We start from the raw sequence: 17925 nt of genomic DNA, 5'->3' as shown, positions 1-17925 counted from the left end.
GAAGAACATTGAGGCCTCTACATCGGGCTATTGTCTAAAATTACATTTGTGGGCTTTGATAGGATGACAACCAGGACATCCAATAAGAGGGAAGGCATTTCATGGCCAGTACAGAGGGTATAATTGTCACCCTTGCCAAAGTATGGCCAGACAAATCTGAGAGCAAACCTTTCCAATGCTCATCATACTGCTATTCTATTTGATGCCACAAAGGTAAATATCTTGCCATTAGTCAGGAAGCCACGGTGAGGCTGAGTCTAAGGTGGTACACTGGCAGTTCTACAGGATGGAGGTGGACAGAAAGGCTTTCAACACACCAGTGTCATAATGGATTACAACGATTAAGTGACTTGGTTGACATCAATGGAAAACAAGAGCAGCAGTGTTTGCTAACTGATGGATACTGGGATGGGAACTTGCTGCAGCATAGGGTCAGAGCACCATTATCGGGATACCCTGTCAGCAGTGGATTGAGACTGGTCCTGAAAAAGTGTGGTTGGGGTCAGAGGCACCTTGGGGCTTCTTCCTTCAAAAGTAGGGCTGCCCACCAGCATCCCACGCAGAACTCACTGATGAGAAAACCAAGAAAGAGGGACCCTGGTGCTGCTCCAAATGTTCCAGGCACTACAGGTGCTCTTTGCATAAGCTACCACAGGGGATCTGGAACTAGTCAAAGACTGAGGATGGGTTACTGGTTGGGTGTTTCATTTGGAGAGGATGAAGAAAAGAACACTGGGTTATTAGATTGCTTTTAGACATGAACGAGACACGAAGGCACAAGAGGACTCACAAACTAAAATGTTTGCAAACTAGTGTTTTTTTTCTCATTGAGAAGTAGATACAATGGCGTGGCTTGGCGACCGAGCGGGATGGCGACACACGGGTGAAGCTCCCCGGTGAGTCTGGAGGATTTCACACGTTCCAGCCTACATGGAGAGAAGCTGGTGATAGATGCAGGCATCGGAACAAACACTGACCATCATGTGATATTGGAGGTGCCCCTTATCTCCAAGCAAGTACTTTTTTTTCCTTCATAAATACCGCATTTGCGGCCGCGCGTTATCGCAGACGCCATTTTGTTTTTTTGAATTGATTACTGCGCTCGCGGTTCCTCACACAGAGAGTACCAGGACTTCCCTGAGAGGCGACAGCAAGAGGTAGGATCCTCACTACAAAGCATAGGACCTTTGCTGCCCCCTTTTTGACCTCAACAAGTATTTCTCACTGCATAATCGCCGTATTTGCGGCCGTGATTTATCGCGGCCGTCATTTTGTTTTTGGCAATTTTACCGCGATTGCGGTTTTTATGCAAATGGTGCTATGAATCCCCTTTATACCACCTGCTCCAAAACAAATGGACTGACAAGGAGTAAGAGTCATTGAAAGGCCTCAAAATTAAACAAAAGGGGGACAACTTTGTTAACAACACTGCATTTCATTTAATTCTTTAACATTCAATATAGGTTCTGTGAGGAATGAACTTGAAAGCCCTTTTGTGTTTGCTTCCCGGTCAACATATATATGCATTCTTCAAGTGCTGAATCTTTATGGGAGGCGCATGAAATGTACATTTTTTATTCTCTACAAAGGAGTACCACGTTTTTATCTTTATTATCACTCTCCAAAAAGTAGTTAAGGTCCTTCTTCATGGCTTTATCTCCTTCGTGATTATTGAACCTTAATATTCACTCCTTTGTATATCTACATTTGACAGAAAGGTTCAGATAATGCTTAAGGGCAGACTAAAAACCCTCTATACTACACCATCTAAGAAACATAATTATATAAAAAATTCAAAACTTTTTTCTGAGCTTTCCACATCCCATAACCTGACAACAACAACAATGGATCCAGCTTCTGGAATTTCTGGAAAATCAATAACTGGACGTCTTAAAAAAGATCCTCCCTCACCTCCCAAGTCAACTTCGCCTGTATCTATGGAAATGGTGCTGGAAGAGATTAGAGCCCTTCGACCTTTATGGAAGAGACGAACACCAAGTTGCAAGTTTTAACAGATAATTGGTCTCAACTCGATACAAGGGTCTCTGCAGTCGAGCACACTGTTTCCTCTTTAAAAGAAACATGTGTTAATGTATCTTTCTGCGCTTCAGAAACAGGTCAAAGATTTGGAAAATCGCAACCGACAGAACAACTTGGGAGAAGGACTTGAAGGATCTGACTCACTTACTTTCTTTAAATCAGTTCTCCCTACACGGCTTCACATGCCTGAAGGAACTGTGCTCAATATTCAACATGCTCACAAGCTGGGTTGTCCTCCATCCCATGCTTCATCATCACAAAGACCAAGAGGAGTCATCCTTTACTTCTTGGAATACACAGACTTGCTGAAGGTTTTATCGGCAGTTAACCCTTCTCCAAGAATTACATGGTCAGGCTCGTCTTTATTCTTTGCACGAGACTATGCTAAGGCTACTGCCAACAGACGCAAGGCCTTTCTTAATATGAGATCTGACCTTCGTTCCATGGGAGCTCGATAAGGCCTCTTTCATCCGTGTCTTTTCAAGGTTACGTATAACAATAGAACGACAAAGTACGAGGATCCAGCACGGCTACAAAGTTTCATAAACTCATGCAAAACGGATGTTATGGACTCTACAGGGTCCTCTTCTTCATTTAATGTTTGAATAGATGTTATTCTCTTTTTCTCATTCATAAGATGTTCAGATTCTATTGTTCTCTGCATAGTTTCCTAATACTCAAGAAATGAGTCTCTTCAGCAGTCCTTTGTTAAGCTTGTTGTTATCATAAAGTTAATTTGTTCTCAATTTGTTTACTGTTATTATCTGTTCTTATTTGTCCTTGTCGGCTCCAAAATGTATTCTAATTTTCATTATTTATTTGTATCCACAGATGTAATACCCCTGTACCGTGGTTCTTCCCGACCCTCCGTTCGCTTAATCCCGGATGTGTAGCTTACTCCATGTGGTTCCATCCTCCCCTCCCGTGTATCTCTGTACCTTCCTTTTGTAGGTATGTTGCCTCCTTGCTTTTCTTTTTTTTTTTCTTTTTTCATCCAAGAAATTTTCCTCAAATGTTTTCCTACTTCCCTTCTTATCCTCGCTTCTCACTCTATGTTTGGGTGTCGTTCTCTTTTTGCCTTCCCATAGTCTTTCTCACTTTGATATTCTCTCTGATCAATATACTCCTCTTTGTTGTGACATTCCCTTTTGACATTTACTCTACTACTACGTCTCTTTTTTCCTTACTCTTCATATATCACTATCGTCTGTTTGATCTGGGCCTTCTTTTTTCTTTCTCTTTTTTTTTCTTCTGGAACGATCTACTTCTAATATTCCATGTCATTAAAAGTTATTACTTGGAACGTTAAGGGATTGCATTCCCCTATTAAGAGACAAAGAATTCCGTCTCATTTAGCCAAACTAAATGTTGATTTTGCATTCCTACAAGAAACTCACCTTTCAGATACTGAATCATTAAAATTGAAGAGAGGTTGGGTAGGTGAAGTTTTTTATTCTCCAGGTGATGGCAAACGTAACGGAGTTATGATATTGTGTCGTAAGTCCCTTACATACTCTTTGCTATCTCAAGAATCAGATACGAATGGTAGATGGTTAAATATTAAATTGTCTCTCAAGGGTGTTCCAATCTCTCTTTCTAAATGTTTATGCTCCCACAGGCGGTGAACCTACTTTTTGGCCCACGTTAGCCAAACATATCACTCATTGTTTGGATGATGATTTTATCCTAGTGGGAGACTGCAATCAAACTTTTGATCCTTTCCTTGACAGGAACTCCAAAGCCACATTCGTTCCTAATAAATCCCACAAGTCCTTCATTCAGGCAGTCATGCAGCATAAACTTATTGATACCCGGCGTCTCTGTAACCCGACTACTAAAGAATTTACTTTTTATTCCCCTTCCCATGATTCTCAATCAAGGATTGATTATATTTTTGTCTCTCACAATATTGCACAAACTCTTACTAATGCAGAAATTGGCCCCATTCTATTGTCAGATCATGCCCCTGTCTCAATGAACATTGATATTCTACCTAAAACTACAGGTCCCAAGAGATGGCGTTTTAATAAGGCTCTTCTTTTGGATTCAAAGTTTACTGTTTCTTTTACCAGTTTCTTTGATGAGTTCTTTGAGATAAATGAAACTCACTCCATGCCCTCGTCTACCTTATGGGATGCTTTAAAAGCCGCAGCAAGAGATTTCATAATTGGCTTTGTTGCAAAAAAACGAAGAATTGCTCGTAAATCCACTCCCCTTCAGAAGATTAAGAGATTGGAGCACTCTTATTATACCTTACATTCTAATGATTGTCTAACCGCCCTCATTAATACCAAGATGCAATTCAACAAAAAATCCACAGAAGATGCTTCTTTATTTTTGCTGAAATCCAGTGCGAAATTTTATGGGGGTAAAAATTAAGTGGGGAAAATTTTGGCTAATTATTTAAAAGTTAGACATAATAAGCTAAATATTGAGTCTATTTATGACGCAAATTCTGATTTGAAATATAAGGACGCTGACATTTTGCATGAATTTTCTCTCTTTTATAAAACACTATATACCTCTGAAACTCAACCCAATACCCAATCCTTATCGCATTTTTTCTCCAGCATTCATAAACCCCAACACTTTCCTCCTGATCTCTCTTCTTTGGAACTAGACTTAACACAGCAGGAATTATACAAGGCCCTCCAACACCTTAAAAAAGACAAAGCACCAGGTCCAGATGGCTTCAAGGTCGAATTTTACCTCCATTTTTCCAAACTGGTATTGCCCAAACTGTACTCCCTTATAGATTCTTTCACCACATTAGGTAGTTCCTCAGGCTCCTTCTCTGAAGCACACATATGTCTTATACACAAAGAAGGAAAGGACTCTAAGCACTGCAAAAACTATAGGCTGATTTCCTTGGTTAATATTGATTTCAAAATCTTTGCCAAAGCATTAGCGATACGATTGGATTCCTATTTACCAGACTTGTTAGGCAAGGAACAATCCGGGTTTGTTAAAGGGCGATTCATAACTGATAATACTAGACTCCTTTTTAACGTTTTATCCAAATCCTCACATTTAAAACAACCTCTTGCAGCGATTGCATTGGACGCTGAAAATGCGTTTGGTAGAGTTGAGTGGCTTTATTTGTTATATGGCCACAAATGGTTTGGTTTTGGCCCTAAATTCATTTCTGTAATTTCCCTTCTTTACTCCAACCCCCGTGCGGCGGTCTGTGCCAATGGTTTAGTATCTCCAAATTTTGATTTGGGAAGAGGTGTACGTCAAGGATGTCCTCTCTCCCCTTTCCTTTTTAACCTGGCCTTGGAACCTTTTCTTTCCAAATTACGTCAGAATCCTAATATACATGGCTTTCAATCATTACATTCCCATGTAAAAACTTGCAGCATACGCTGATGATATTTTATTATTCATGTCTAAACCAAATGATTCGGGGCGTGGCCAAGATGGCGGAGTGAGAGGACGTGTTCCCTGAGAGCTCCTCCGTCCCCGGCCGTCCCGGTGCTTGAATTTGGCGTGTTCTCCCCCCCCCCCGCGCTTCTAGTGGGGGCTGGAGACGCTGGGGTGCCGCGGTGCAATCTACGTGACGGAGAGCGGCTGAATCGCCTGCCGGAGAGACCCGGACAATTGCTGCTTGCCCCGGCGGCGTGAGAGGGCCTGGTGCTGGCCGAAGCGGGGCGGAGTCCCGACGGAGCAGGAGAGAAAGCGAGGACGGGGACTGCGGCCTCCCCCCAGCCGGACCACGAGGAGGCTGCTTGGACCCTCCGTCGGGGCCGCATATGAGGGAGCCGCGACCGACACGGCTGGCGGAGGTGCGGTGGTGGCCGGCTCGGCTTGGGCGCCACTCTTGACTGATCCGCAGCCCGTAATTGCACCGGACTTGGGTGTGGCCTGGAGCTGGGCAGTGCCATCGGACGGCCCTGTGGGCGCCGGAAGGATCAGGGGCAGAGCATCGGCCCCCGCTTGGCAGACGTGGGGCGCCACTGGTGCCGGAAGCGATTGAGGTGGTGCGGCCTGCTCCCTGGAGGCCTGGGGTGGAGCTGTGGCCAGCCCGGCGGAGCGCCTAATCTAGGCCGGTGCTGCGGCCTGTACTTGCGGCGGGCCTGTGATCCGCGCCGGGCGGGCCCCGCGGCGGAGCCGAATCGAGTGGGGTGAGCCTCGGTGGCGTCAGGGACCCCCCCTCAAGACTTGAGAGCACCCGGGGGTCCGAGCGCACTGGAGGCGACGCCCCGTTCCACGTGGCAGACCGGGCTCCTGGCCGGGTTCGGGGCATCGACGCCCGTGGGGCCCTGCTGCTGGACAGCATCCTGGAGAGAGTGAGGTGTGGCCGCTAAGGACCAAGAGGCCGCCGGGCTTGCCCCCCGCCTGCAGTGGCGAGCTTTCTGAGGCCTTCCCATGGTGGGGAGCTACAGCACATCGGTGGCGTTGGTGGAATCGGTGTGCCCCGTGTCCGGGCCCCCGCAGGTGAGGAGGTGTTGACGGGGGCCTGTGTGTGGCGCTGTGAGCCCGGACGTGCACCGGCGCCCAAGACAAGAGCAAGTCAGGGTTCGGCGCAGGGGGTGGCAGAGACTCTTTCCGCTTTCCGTGGACCCCATTTTGTGCATGGGCCCACAGTGAGAGGGCCGGCCTGAGGAGTGGTGTGAGACTCGGCGGACCGACGGAAGGGACCCCCCGGCTGGGGAGCTGGGGGCATCAAGAGCCCGTGGGCTGTGTCGCGGCCTTACGGAGGCGGGGAGTGACGCCCTGTGGCAGACTTGTAATCGCGGATTTCGGAGGGCCGGCGACTGAGAGCCAGCGGCTGTGCAGAAGGGCGGCCTTGGCAGTGCGGCGGGATGCGGTGCTGCGGCGGTGAGGGGCAGCGATATGGCTGGGCAACCTGGGAAGAAAGGGGACCGGACCCTGCCGGAGATGCTGGGCAGGGGGCAGCAGAAAGGAGAGAAGGGGTCCACATCACCGGGTACATCCAGAGTCGCGCAGGGAGCAGGGGAAGGAGAGGTCCCCATCACCCGGTCTTTCTTGGAGACCCTCTTTAACTCCCTGCGTGAGGACTTCCACACGTTGAAACAGGAGGTGGCGGGGGAGGTCCGCGAGGTGAGACGAGAAGTGGGCAGTCTTGGCGAACGGGTGGCTACCATGGAGACTGCCGGACACTCTAGGGATGAAGAAATTGCACACCTGCAGCAGGAGGTCCTGCCGCTGCAGGACCAACAACTGGACCTTCAGTCACACAATGAAGATTTTGAGAAAAGATCCCGGCGTAACAACATACGGGTTCGGGGTGTGCCATCTAAGGAAGAGGGCGCGGATGTGGCGGGCTTTCTCCAGGTGTTGTTCAGGGAGATTCTGGGGGAATCAATCCAATTCGGATCGACAGGGCCTACAGGGTGGGCCAGGCCCGGAATCCCCCGGCCCCGCCACCAGACATCCTTGCTTACTTACCTGACTACACACTTAAGGAACGTATCCTTCGAGAAGCGAGGAAACACGAACCCTTACAGCTGCGGGATTATCCGGTGACCCTATTCCAGGACCTCTCGGCGATTACGCTCCGGAAACGACGGGCGTTCAAGGTGGCCACGGATTTCCTCCGGGGAAAAAGGAACATTGTACTCATGGGGACACCCATTCCGCCTCATCTTTCGTTGGAACGGGACATTGCATCAGCTTCGTTCTCTCAGAGATAAGTGCGCTGTTCTGGGCATTGATGTAGCGGAGGAAAGGGCGCAGTCGCCTCAAAGGCGGAGAATGACCAGGGATGGTTGGCAGCAGGCTCCGCGGCGACGGATCTCGGGGCTGGGCTCCAGACCGGACTCGCCTACAATGAGAGCAGGAATGGAAGAGGCTGTACGAGAAGTGGCCCTCACAGCTTGATTTGCCGCCTAAGTTGATTCCGGGGGGAGATTACCTTTCTTGCATTGTTTCTATTGCTGCACCAGGGGTTGGGGGGAGGGGGGGCGGAGGGGAGGACGTGGTGGCTGGACGTCCACTTCAGTGACTCACCACAGCCTTGTTCCATTCGGAACCGGACTGGGACTATGAGGTTTGAGGGGTTGTTGCAGGGGGTGGGGGGTGGTGGGGGAACTGCTGCAGCATTGCGATGGATGTTTTTTTCAATTTCTGCTTGTTGGGTGGGTGTGGTGGAGGGGTTGAACGTGGATGGGTTTGTTGCTCTAGTTATAGGGGGCTGGTTGGGGGGGAGCCAGGGAAGGGAGGGGGTGGGGGGAGAGGCGCAGGGGGGTGGGGGTGGGAGAGGGGGATTGGTTGGGGGGGTAGGGGGGGTCGTCCGGTGCTCTTTCCGAGTCTCTCCATCCCAGCTGGGCTCGCACGCACTACACGCTTCTGTTCTGCCCCGTTTGGGCGGGTACCTATTGCCTGTACACACGCCTGTTCCTATGCCCTGGAGCTCACATGCGCGGCTTGTCACTGCTCCGCCCCATGTGGACGGAGGTCTATTGCTTGCGCCACCACTTGCTCCGATGCCTTTAACGACCCTTAAGGTTGTGACCCTTAATGTTAAGGGGCTGAACAATCCAGTTAAGAGGAGAGCGGTCCTGTCCCAATTAGAAAGTACACAGGCGGATATCTGTCTACTGCAGGAGACCCACTTGCTGGCCCGCGATTGACATAGACTGCGCTCCCACAAATTCCAGACACAATTTTTTTCTTCTCACACTACCAAAACAGCGGGTGTGGCAATACTGGTAGCGAGGCGATTCAGGGGGGAGGTCTTGCACAAACTTGCGGAACAGAAGGGGAGGCTGCTAGCGTACAGGTTTAAGCTTGGGGGAATCGTGTTTACCATCGGGTCGGTGTACTGCCCCAACGAGCACCAGGAGCGGTTCTTCAGCACGGCCTTGGTGGACATCACTGCCACTCCGGACAGACATATCATCATAGGTGGGGACCTTAATATGGTCTTCGACTCGTCTCTGGACAGATCGGCGCAGCGGTTCCCGCAGACTGGGGAACTCTCGGCTGCATGCAGGTCCCAACTGGCAGACCTGGATCTCCACGATCTTTGGCGCCGTCTCCATCCCACCGATAGGGATTACTCCTTTTATTCACACGCACATAAAACATATGCGAGATTGGACCACCTCCTGGTTACGGGACCGGTCTGTGCGCTGGCCGCGGCCTCCGAGATGGGGTCCTCTCCCTGGCGGATCATGCTCCGGTCGCAGGCAAATTTAGTTTACCGCCCATGCCCTCAGCGCGCGGAGTCTGGCGCCTCAGGGACACCTTGCTACACAAACAAGCGGTGGTGAAGCATATTTCGGACACCATCCGTGACTATTTGGTTCACAACGATAACGCTGACACCTCTTTAGCGACACAGTGGGCGGCCTTGAAGGCGGTCCTCAGGGGGGAATTTATCGCCATTTCATCGGCGGAGAACAGGGAACGGCAGCACAAACGGGATGAACTCACACAACGGGTCCGCGAACTCGAGCAAGTACATCACAGTACGGGAGCTCCCAGAGTCTGGCGGCAACTCATGGCAGCGAGGAAACTCCTGTCGGCCCTGGATATGGACCGGGCTGAGTATGCCGCATTGCATCTCCGCCACGCGTAGTATACAGGAGGGGACAGATGTGGTCGGCTTCTGGCGAACAGGCTCAGAGTGGCGCACCAACAACATCAGGTGAAGGAGATCTTGATCCCCGACGGTGCTGCGGTCACGGAGGATGCCCAGATTGCTGAGGCCTTTCGTCAGTTCTATGCAGTTTTGTATACGGGCGACCCCCCATCGGAACACGCGGCAGAGGAGTACCTGGACTCGGTCACCCTCCCCTCCCTAGCTCCGTCTCAGGCGGAGTTCCTGGAAAGGGACATCCGCATTGAAGAGGTGGTCACCGCTATCGCTAAACTGAAGCACGGCAAAGCCCCGGGACCAGATGGCTATTCGTCGCTTTTTTATAAGACGTTCTGTACGGCGCTAGCACCTATCCTCACCCGTCTTTTCAACTCATTCTCTGACCCGGGCGCCATCCCGCCTGACCTTTTACGGGCCACCGTGACGGTCATCCCCAAACCGGGGAAAGACCGGACCCAATGCGGCTCATATAGACCGATCTCCCTCCTAAATGTTGATCTTAAGCTGTACACTGGGATCCTCGCGGCCCGGTTGGCACTCTATTTGCCGGGTTTGGTGGACTCTGACCAGGCGGGATTCGTTCCCGGGAGGCAGACGGTGGACAATACCAAAAGGGCGATACATCTTCTGGAGAAGACCTCTCGGATTCCCGGCGAGAGGATGATGTTGGCAGTGGAGGCGGAGAAGGCGTTCGACCGGGTACACTGGCCTTACCTAGAACGGGTCCTGGCGAAGGTGGGAATTGGGGAGAAATTCCGTTCCCTGGTATTTAACTACTATAAGTTTCCTTCTGCGACGGTGCGGGTGAATGGTTGCAGTTCGCAGAGTTTTGCGATAGAGAGGGGCACCAGGCAGGGGTGCCCGCTGTCCCCGCTGCTCTTCGCTCTATATATGGAGCCATTTGCCCAGAGGATACGCCAGAACCCATGTGCGACGGGGGTGAGGATGGGGGGGTACACCCACACTGTCAGTCTATATGCGGACGACGTTATTTTGACCCTGGACGACCCGAGAGGGGCACTCCCGGCGTGAATTGCAGAGCTGGATGCCTTTGCGGCGGTCGCGGGATTCAAAATGAACCTGGGGAAATCGGTGGCCTTGGATGGGTCATTGACTGCAGCCACGAGAACCGAGCTGCAGAGCCTCTTCCCCATGCAGTGGTCGTCGGAGCTTGTGCCTTATTTAGGCATTTTGCTGGCACCCACCCTGCCCGCTATGGTGACCGCCAACTACACCGCTTTGGGCAAGAAAATCAGAGAGGAATTGAGACGCTGGACTAGAGGCACGCTGTCCTGGCTCGGCAGGATAGCCGCGGTTAAGATGACGGTCCTGCCACAAATCCTTTATTTGTTCCGGGCTCTGCCGCTCAAGCCCCCCTCGGGGTGGCTTCAGCAAACGCAGGCGGATCTTGCGCGTTTCATTTGGCAGGGCCGCAAACCTAGACTGAAGAGGGCGCTTTCCACATTAGCCCCTGAAGCGGGGGGACTGGGGATACCAGACCTGCGCAACTATTTCCAGGCGGCGCAGTTGCGATACCTCGTGGAGTGGAGCAGATGGGAGTCAGATAAGCACTGGCTTTTCCAGGACCAGGCAGTGGCGAGGACCAGGCAGGAGGTGCCCTTCTTACGCAGGGCCCACCGGCCCACCAATTTGTACGCGTCCTTCGTGACGCGGGTCCCGTTGAAGGTGTGGGACGGCACAGGTGTCGCCCACGGACTTACCACGTTCCCCTCACTGCTTACACCTTTGGTTGAGCACCCGGACTTCACCCCGGGAATGGAACCGGGGGCTTTCACGGAGGGCCGCGGGATGCAGGACCCTGTTCCGCATGTATGACTCGGAGGGCGTTATTCCCTTCCCGAGTTTTAGACAGGAATACAAGCTGCCTGAAACGGAGAGGTTGAGATATCTACAGGTACGCCACTGGGAGTGCGGGAGACGGCGGACAGGAATATTCTTCCCTATGAGAGATGGCTTTTGTCTCGTACCTCCGACGTGAAATTGATCTCCGACCTCTTTAAGTTTCTGCAGCCCCCTTCCTCTCACTTCTACAACCCGGGCAGGGAGCGGTGGGAGCGGGAGCTGGGGAGGACGTTGAGTCACAAAGAGTGGGACCAGATCTCATACCGGGCACGACACTCTGCATACCACACGGGACTCACCGAAACATTCACTAAAGTGACCACCTACTGGTATTATACTCCCGAAAGACTACGCGAGATGGACCGTAATATTGATGGTAATTGCTGGAGGGCAGGTGGGCACACTTACGCATGTCCTGTGGGATTGTCCGCTGCTGCAGGCCTACTGGAAGGAGGTGATAGATGAGATTGATACACACTTTGACATTGAGCTGCCACGCTTCCCCGCGTATGTATTGCTGGGCCTCCCTAATCGGCTGATGTACCCCCTTAAATCCCGTAGAGGCCGACAAATAGCTATAGCTCTGGGCTCAGCGGTACAGAACATCCTCATACACTGGCGCACCACCACACTCCCCTCCATCACCGGTTGGTTGCATAGATTGTGGCATGTGTTGGGAATGGAGAGGTTGTCGCTCACAGTAGCTGGGGATGTGGAACAGTTCAATGACCTCTGGCAGCCGTTTCATTCTCTGTTGGTCACTGAATTTAGGGAACTTACTTGCCCGAGGTGTCTTCGCCTCTTGAGATTGACACCACCTGCTGAATCAGCTTCCTGAAGGGCACTTGGACGGAATTTGCCTGCGGGGGGGGGTGGGGGGGGGGGACTGAGAGGGGCGGGGTGGGACGGATTGGTGCACTGGACTGGGGAGGGGATGGGGGGCTTGGGGGAGTTGGAGGGGTGAGGGGGTTGGGGGGGTTGTTCTTTTCTTGCACTGCTGGCTTTTTCAGCATCTAGACAGGCTAGCCCCTATGGGCCTTTCATTGGGAGAGACTCGCGCTTTAGGCGCGCTTTCAATTGCTGGGCTGTAGCACCTGGTTATTGCAGCAGTGTTTCCTGTTTTTGTATTGTTTCAATAACATGCAATAAAATGCTTTAAACCTAAACCAAATGATTCAATCCCTGCCTTTCTAACAGAGGTATGGGACTACTCCAAAATTTCCGGGTGCAAACTGAATAACGACAAATCTGAGATTTTACCTAACAAAATACACCTTTAAATCAGATTTAAATGCCTCTAATTTCACTTGGAGTCCTACTCATATTAAATATTTGGGACTGCATTTTACCTCTTCAATTTCCGACACAGTATCGCTTTGTATGAATAAATGTATTCAAAAAGTATCGGATTTGACTACCAGATGGCATCCTCTTTATTTATCATGGTGGGCTGCCTTGACACCATAAAGATGATGTTATCTCCTATAATTTTATATACTATCTCTAACATCCCGGTTCCTATTCCCACAAATGTTTTTAAGAGGATTCATTCCACTCTCTCTTCCTTTTTATGGAATAATAAAAAATCTTGAATGTCTCTTCATAGGTTAATACGTCCTAAGACAGATGGTGGAGTTCATTTTCCGGATTTTCCGGCTTATCAGAAGGCATTTCTCTTACGACAAGCCTCCCTTTGGCTACGAGATCCCACAGATGGCTGTCCTTTATGGACCACAATTGAACGTCTCTTCCTGTCCCCTTTTTCCTTTGCTGAATATCTCTCATTCACACGTAAACCACAAGCATTATCCACTCCCATAATCAAATTCACATCCAAACTACTTTTATCTTCTTCCTCTTCTCCTCATAATACGGTAGATGATTTTCTTAATTCCACCATTTGGCACAACAAAAATGTACTCATTAAGAACAAACCATTCTATTGGAGAATCTGGTGTCAGAATGGGTTAATTTGGATATATCAACTATTCTCACAGTCGAATTGCATACCTTTCTCGTCACTCAGTCAATTATTTCTCTTACCTGCCTCATTTATTCACAAATACTTTTTGCTTAAGGACGCAGTGATGATTACTCATACCCGGCTGTCTAATACACATACCTCTCTTATTACTCCTAATTCTACCTCACAATTTCATAACTTTTTAAAAACCACAATTAAGGCTTCCATCATATACAGGTATCTCCGTAGTACTGACACTATTCGGCCAAAATCCAAAGTAGAAGAGTTGTGGGAACGTGATTTTGCTACATCTTGGCCAATATCCTTATGGAATAATATATGGGTAAAAATTCGCAAATCGTGCAGAGCAGCTAATATAACGCAACATTGTTTTTCCTGTAAAATAGACTTGTTTTTACACCGCATGATTTAATCAAAAAATTTGCTACAATACCAGATGTTTGTTGGACATGCTCGTCTCCAAAAAGCAGATTTGTTTCACATGGTATTTTCTTGTCATATTGTACATAATTTTTGGAAACAAGTATGGTCCCAAATTAACTTGATTTTCAGAACTCAAATTTCTTTCTCATGTTTTTCTGGGACACCCTTCTTCTTGTTGGGAAAATGTTACACTTAATGTTAAAATCATTGATTTGTTGTTAGCAGTTGCGTTAGAACAAATAACAGCTAATTGGAAAGACTTGTCAAAAATTTATTTTAAAGCATGGTGGTACAATGTCTGTCACAATCACATGCTAGATACTTCCTTTGTCTATCCTATACACATGGCAGCAAAACGTCTAGATTTATGGTTACCTAATACGACACCTTGATGCTTACGACAGTCGCTCTTTTCAGCTGCACCCCAATCAACAGAAGTCTCAAAACCTCCTTGATTACCCTACATGTTCTTGAATTCTTTAGTATTTTCCTATATTTCTTTTTTTCATGATTGCGGTACGTCATTATTCTTGTTTTACTTTCAGGCCCATTTCATATAATATTATTGAAGTAATGTCTTGACTAATTTTTCCTGTACGATATATATTAAGGTTTTGTACTTTGTATTGACACCCCTGTTTCTATCAGTAACATTTATTTGAACTGGAGAAGTAGATACAAAGTGTCTGCCCTATTTTAACAGCATTCCAAACCTAGGCAGGGCATAGGAAATCTATGTTAATGGAGCAGCATGTCTGTTTGGTTTCCAATGCGGCTATAGTGTTAGATATGAATGTCCAGCAGTTGGTGTGAGTTGTGTTGGAAAAACAACAGTTGGAGTCACCTGGTAGCATCAAAATATGAAGGATTCAGATAGAGCCCAGTGCAAAGGCTCTGATCTGTGTACCGAGGAACGGCAGTCAATCCATTCCTCTCAGGTGTTTAACTTCGAGGTTCAAAATAGAAAACATCAGTCAGTCAACCTTGGGAGGGGATGGCAGAGTCCTAACATGATCAAGTTTCACCAACAGTTGAATTTTTGCTTCTTTTTTTGTGCCTACAACATAGTTGAATCTATTTTTCTGTTTAATTTGAATACCCTGGACATTGGTCATTGTCTTATTACTAAGAGCAATTGCATTCTATTACTCTATTCTATTTTAAGTAGTTCCGCCCTAAACAACTATAGTTTAAAAGAGGATCCCGGCTTGCATTCATGTAGATACCAAGGCACCATTTTAGAAACAATATTCCCTTTCCCTCTTGTGCATGAATACTTTAGACACATTGAATGAGAGGGAAATGCTACTGCTAACGGCTAACTTTCAGACTCACAGTGCCAAATTTGTCCCTTTGAGGAAATGATTGTGGCCTACTTATCCTTGCGCTCTCACCTGCTCTTTGTGCCGTTCATTATTCTCCAGCCCATCCACCTGCAGCAGGTTTTTCGCCACACCAACACAGGGCAACCCAGTAAGGACTCCCAGGTGACAGGCAACACCGAAACCTGCAGAAGAAAAAAAATGGCGTGGTCAGGGCCTGGAGTGAGTATGTATGTATGTAAATGTATTGCGACTTATATAGCGCATGTATCACCCGAAGGCATCAAGGCGCTTGCTTAGGGAACCCGTCCTGGTATTCCCCTGTGAGATACCCCGGCAGGGTATCCACAAGGTGAAAGCCAGGCATCCCGCCGCGAGGGGCCGTAGTGGAGATTAAGCAAGCTATTGCCCAGAGTCGCAGAGTGTGACCCCGTGAGTCGAGTAGGCACCAGAGCGAGAATTGTCGAGTCCGTGGAATTTTTGAGCCCGAGACCCGCCGAGGCGGGGAATCGAACCCTGGTCCACGGCCGATCTCAGCTTCCGGGTCTGCCGCCTCTAACCACTGAGCCACGCTTCTCCACCAGTCCATAGCACTCTACCAAGAGACTGTGAGTAAGACTGAATTAATTGTAGTGGAATATCTCCAAAACAGAAACATGGAAGGGACTCTGTTGATGGCCACAACTGTCTGAGTGGTAGCCTGAGGTGTGAGAGCAATAGTGCCCACCGCTGGAGAGAAGGCTGGAGTCACGCTGTCCTCTGTCCTTCTTTGTGGATGTCTGTGTAACTTTAGGAGATGCTGGAGAGTTTGTTTCCTGTACCCACTAGTGAGGAAAGACTGCAGAGCTGGTGTCCATTTTGTTTTCTGAGAATGAGAATCTGAAGTCTAAGTGCAAGTCTGGCAGCAGTGTTGTTTCATGTTAGTACTTCTTCAATGAGTTGAGAGTTATAGTGCACAGCCACATATAGCAACGGGGCCCTGTAAATATATACAGAACGTTTACCTCTATGATGAAGAATCCCATTGCCATCTACGAGAAGGACCTGAAAGATATATAGACATACAAATTAAAGAATGTCTCCCACTTTTTGACCAAGTAAGCACATTTAGAGCAGGCCATAGTTGTTGCAAAAGTGGTGGAAACAGTGGAAAGACACTCATGGCCCTGGGCTGTGGGGCCTCCTACGAAACTGTTTGAGGATGCCCATTCTAAATACAATTTGAGCCATTTTATCAATATGTGCGCTTCAGCATGCACAATTTACGATAACGGGCCTCCTGAGTTTCCAGCGTGAAGAGAGTGGGGGAGGATACATGAGTCGTTCCTTCGTTTTCTGGACAAATCATTTCCTCTTTCACTCACATGCACTAGGAGCAGACACTACAGTGGTGCCTCATGCCTCCTCTTGTCCAGCATCTTAGACAGTATGTCACTGCTGCACTTGACTGATCTCTCCAGGACAGTCTATGCCAAACGTGGTACATCATGTAACCAGGGCTAAGCTAAGCTATCACTATCGCAGCAGGTGTCCCAGGTTTAGGGGTGTGAAGGACTCACTGTACCCCAACTATGGTTGTCTTTTACAACCCAACTAGTAGTGGCCCCGATTTTCTTCCTTGCGATACAGCCCTTGCCACCTTGGCTACACCTTTGCATGCAACTAGTTCTGATTCTACTCAGGGTAATCTGCCAACAGCGGCTGGCCCAGCAAAGAACTCTGGAAATCTTTACCTGTGGCATCAGACTGGGATCCTCCCCTTGCAGCCTCTCGATAGCGTTGACCAATGAAGGCACCTCTCGAAAGGCCAGGAATCCAGCGACATAAGGTGCCGTCAGGCACACCATCTGGCACTCCTCGTAGATTACCTGCAACAGGGAAACCAATGTAGAGGCTACTCCAGTATGATACAGCAAAACCACTGAAAATGACTGCTCAACACTACTGAAGGCTCAGTAGTGCTGTGTGCCACCCCTGCCCTCGGGCTGACTGATAACTGGCTGGGCCAGAGTCCTAAGTGCCTCTCTGAACAGACTAAGGGAAAGCAAGCAACAGGTTAGCAACTAATTACATTTAAAACGGGTTCTAACCAGGGATTTGAGTACATATCAATTTACAAGCACATATATTAAAGATTATGCAATAGCTATGACCGTTTAACCTAATTTTTCCAATTAAAGAACATTTTTAGGTTCGCCGATAACCTCGGCCCAGTTGATAAATCGCATCTTCGGACGTTTTATGCAGTTCAAAGGTCTGAACTGAGCTGGCTCTCTGATTGGCAGACGCGTCTGAGGTCCAAAGAAATAGCACTGTTCTGTATTGTGAAACAAACATTTGTGAGGCTATATGGAGACTGGGTTAGGACACCGCATCACAAGAGGATCAGGTCACAACAAATAGGGGTTGGAAACGCCCGCAAATCATAAGAAAGATTTATTTTTGCTGGATTTGTGGCCCTATTTGGGGAACATAAGCCCACAATACACATTTTGACAATTCTCTCATACTAAGGATCGACATAAAATGCTACAGACTAAAACAAACTTCAAGGTGTCTTTGTATAAGGATTTGAATCAGGAGAAACAAGAACAAGCACTGGCAAAGCCACAGGTCCCATGCTAGATCTATTGCCTTTGTTGGAGTGGAAAGGCATGGAGTGGACTGGCATAGAGTGAGTGTCATTGTGCGGCATGGGATGAGTGGCTCTGTGTGGCGTGGAGTGG

General features: G+C 48.7%; 1 protein-coding gene across 2 annotated transcripts in view; it reads right to left on the bottom strand.

The window, feature by feature from the left end:
- ENDOV (endonuclease V) overlaps positions 1-17925 on the bottom strand; it is a 190491-nt gene that overhangs the window by 117255 nt on the left and 55311 nt on the right. For both annotated transcript variants that reach the window (XM_078654079.1, XM_078654080.1), the window contains exons 3-5: positions 16933-17067; positions 16204-16243; positions 15272-15384 (exon numbers count right to left, since the gene is read on the bottom strand). In XM_078654079.1, the coding sequence (XP_078510205.1) occupies positions 15272-15384; positions 16204-16243; positions 16933-17067 (288 nt within the window). The remainder of the gene's footprint in view (positions 1-15271; positions 15385-16203; positions 16244-16932; positions 17068-17925) is intronic.

Source organism: Lissotriton helveticus, chromosome 7, assembly GCF_964261635.1.
Source record: "Lissotriton helveticus chromosome 7, aLisHel1.1, whole genome shotgun sequence".
Lineage (NCBI taxonomy): Eukaryota > Metazoa > Chordata > Amphibia > Caudata > Salamandridae > Lissotriton > Lissotriton helveticus.
This window is presented reverse-complemented; position numbering and strand designations above follow the sequence as displayed.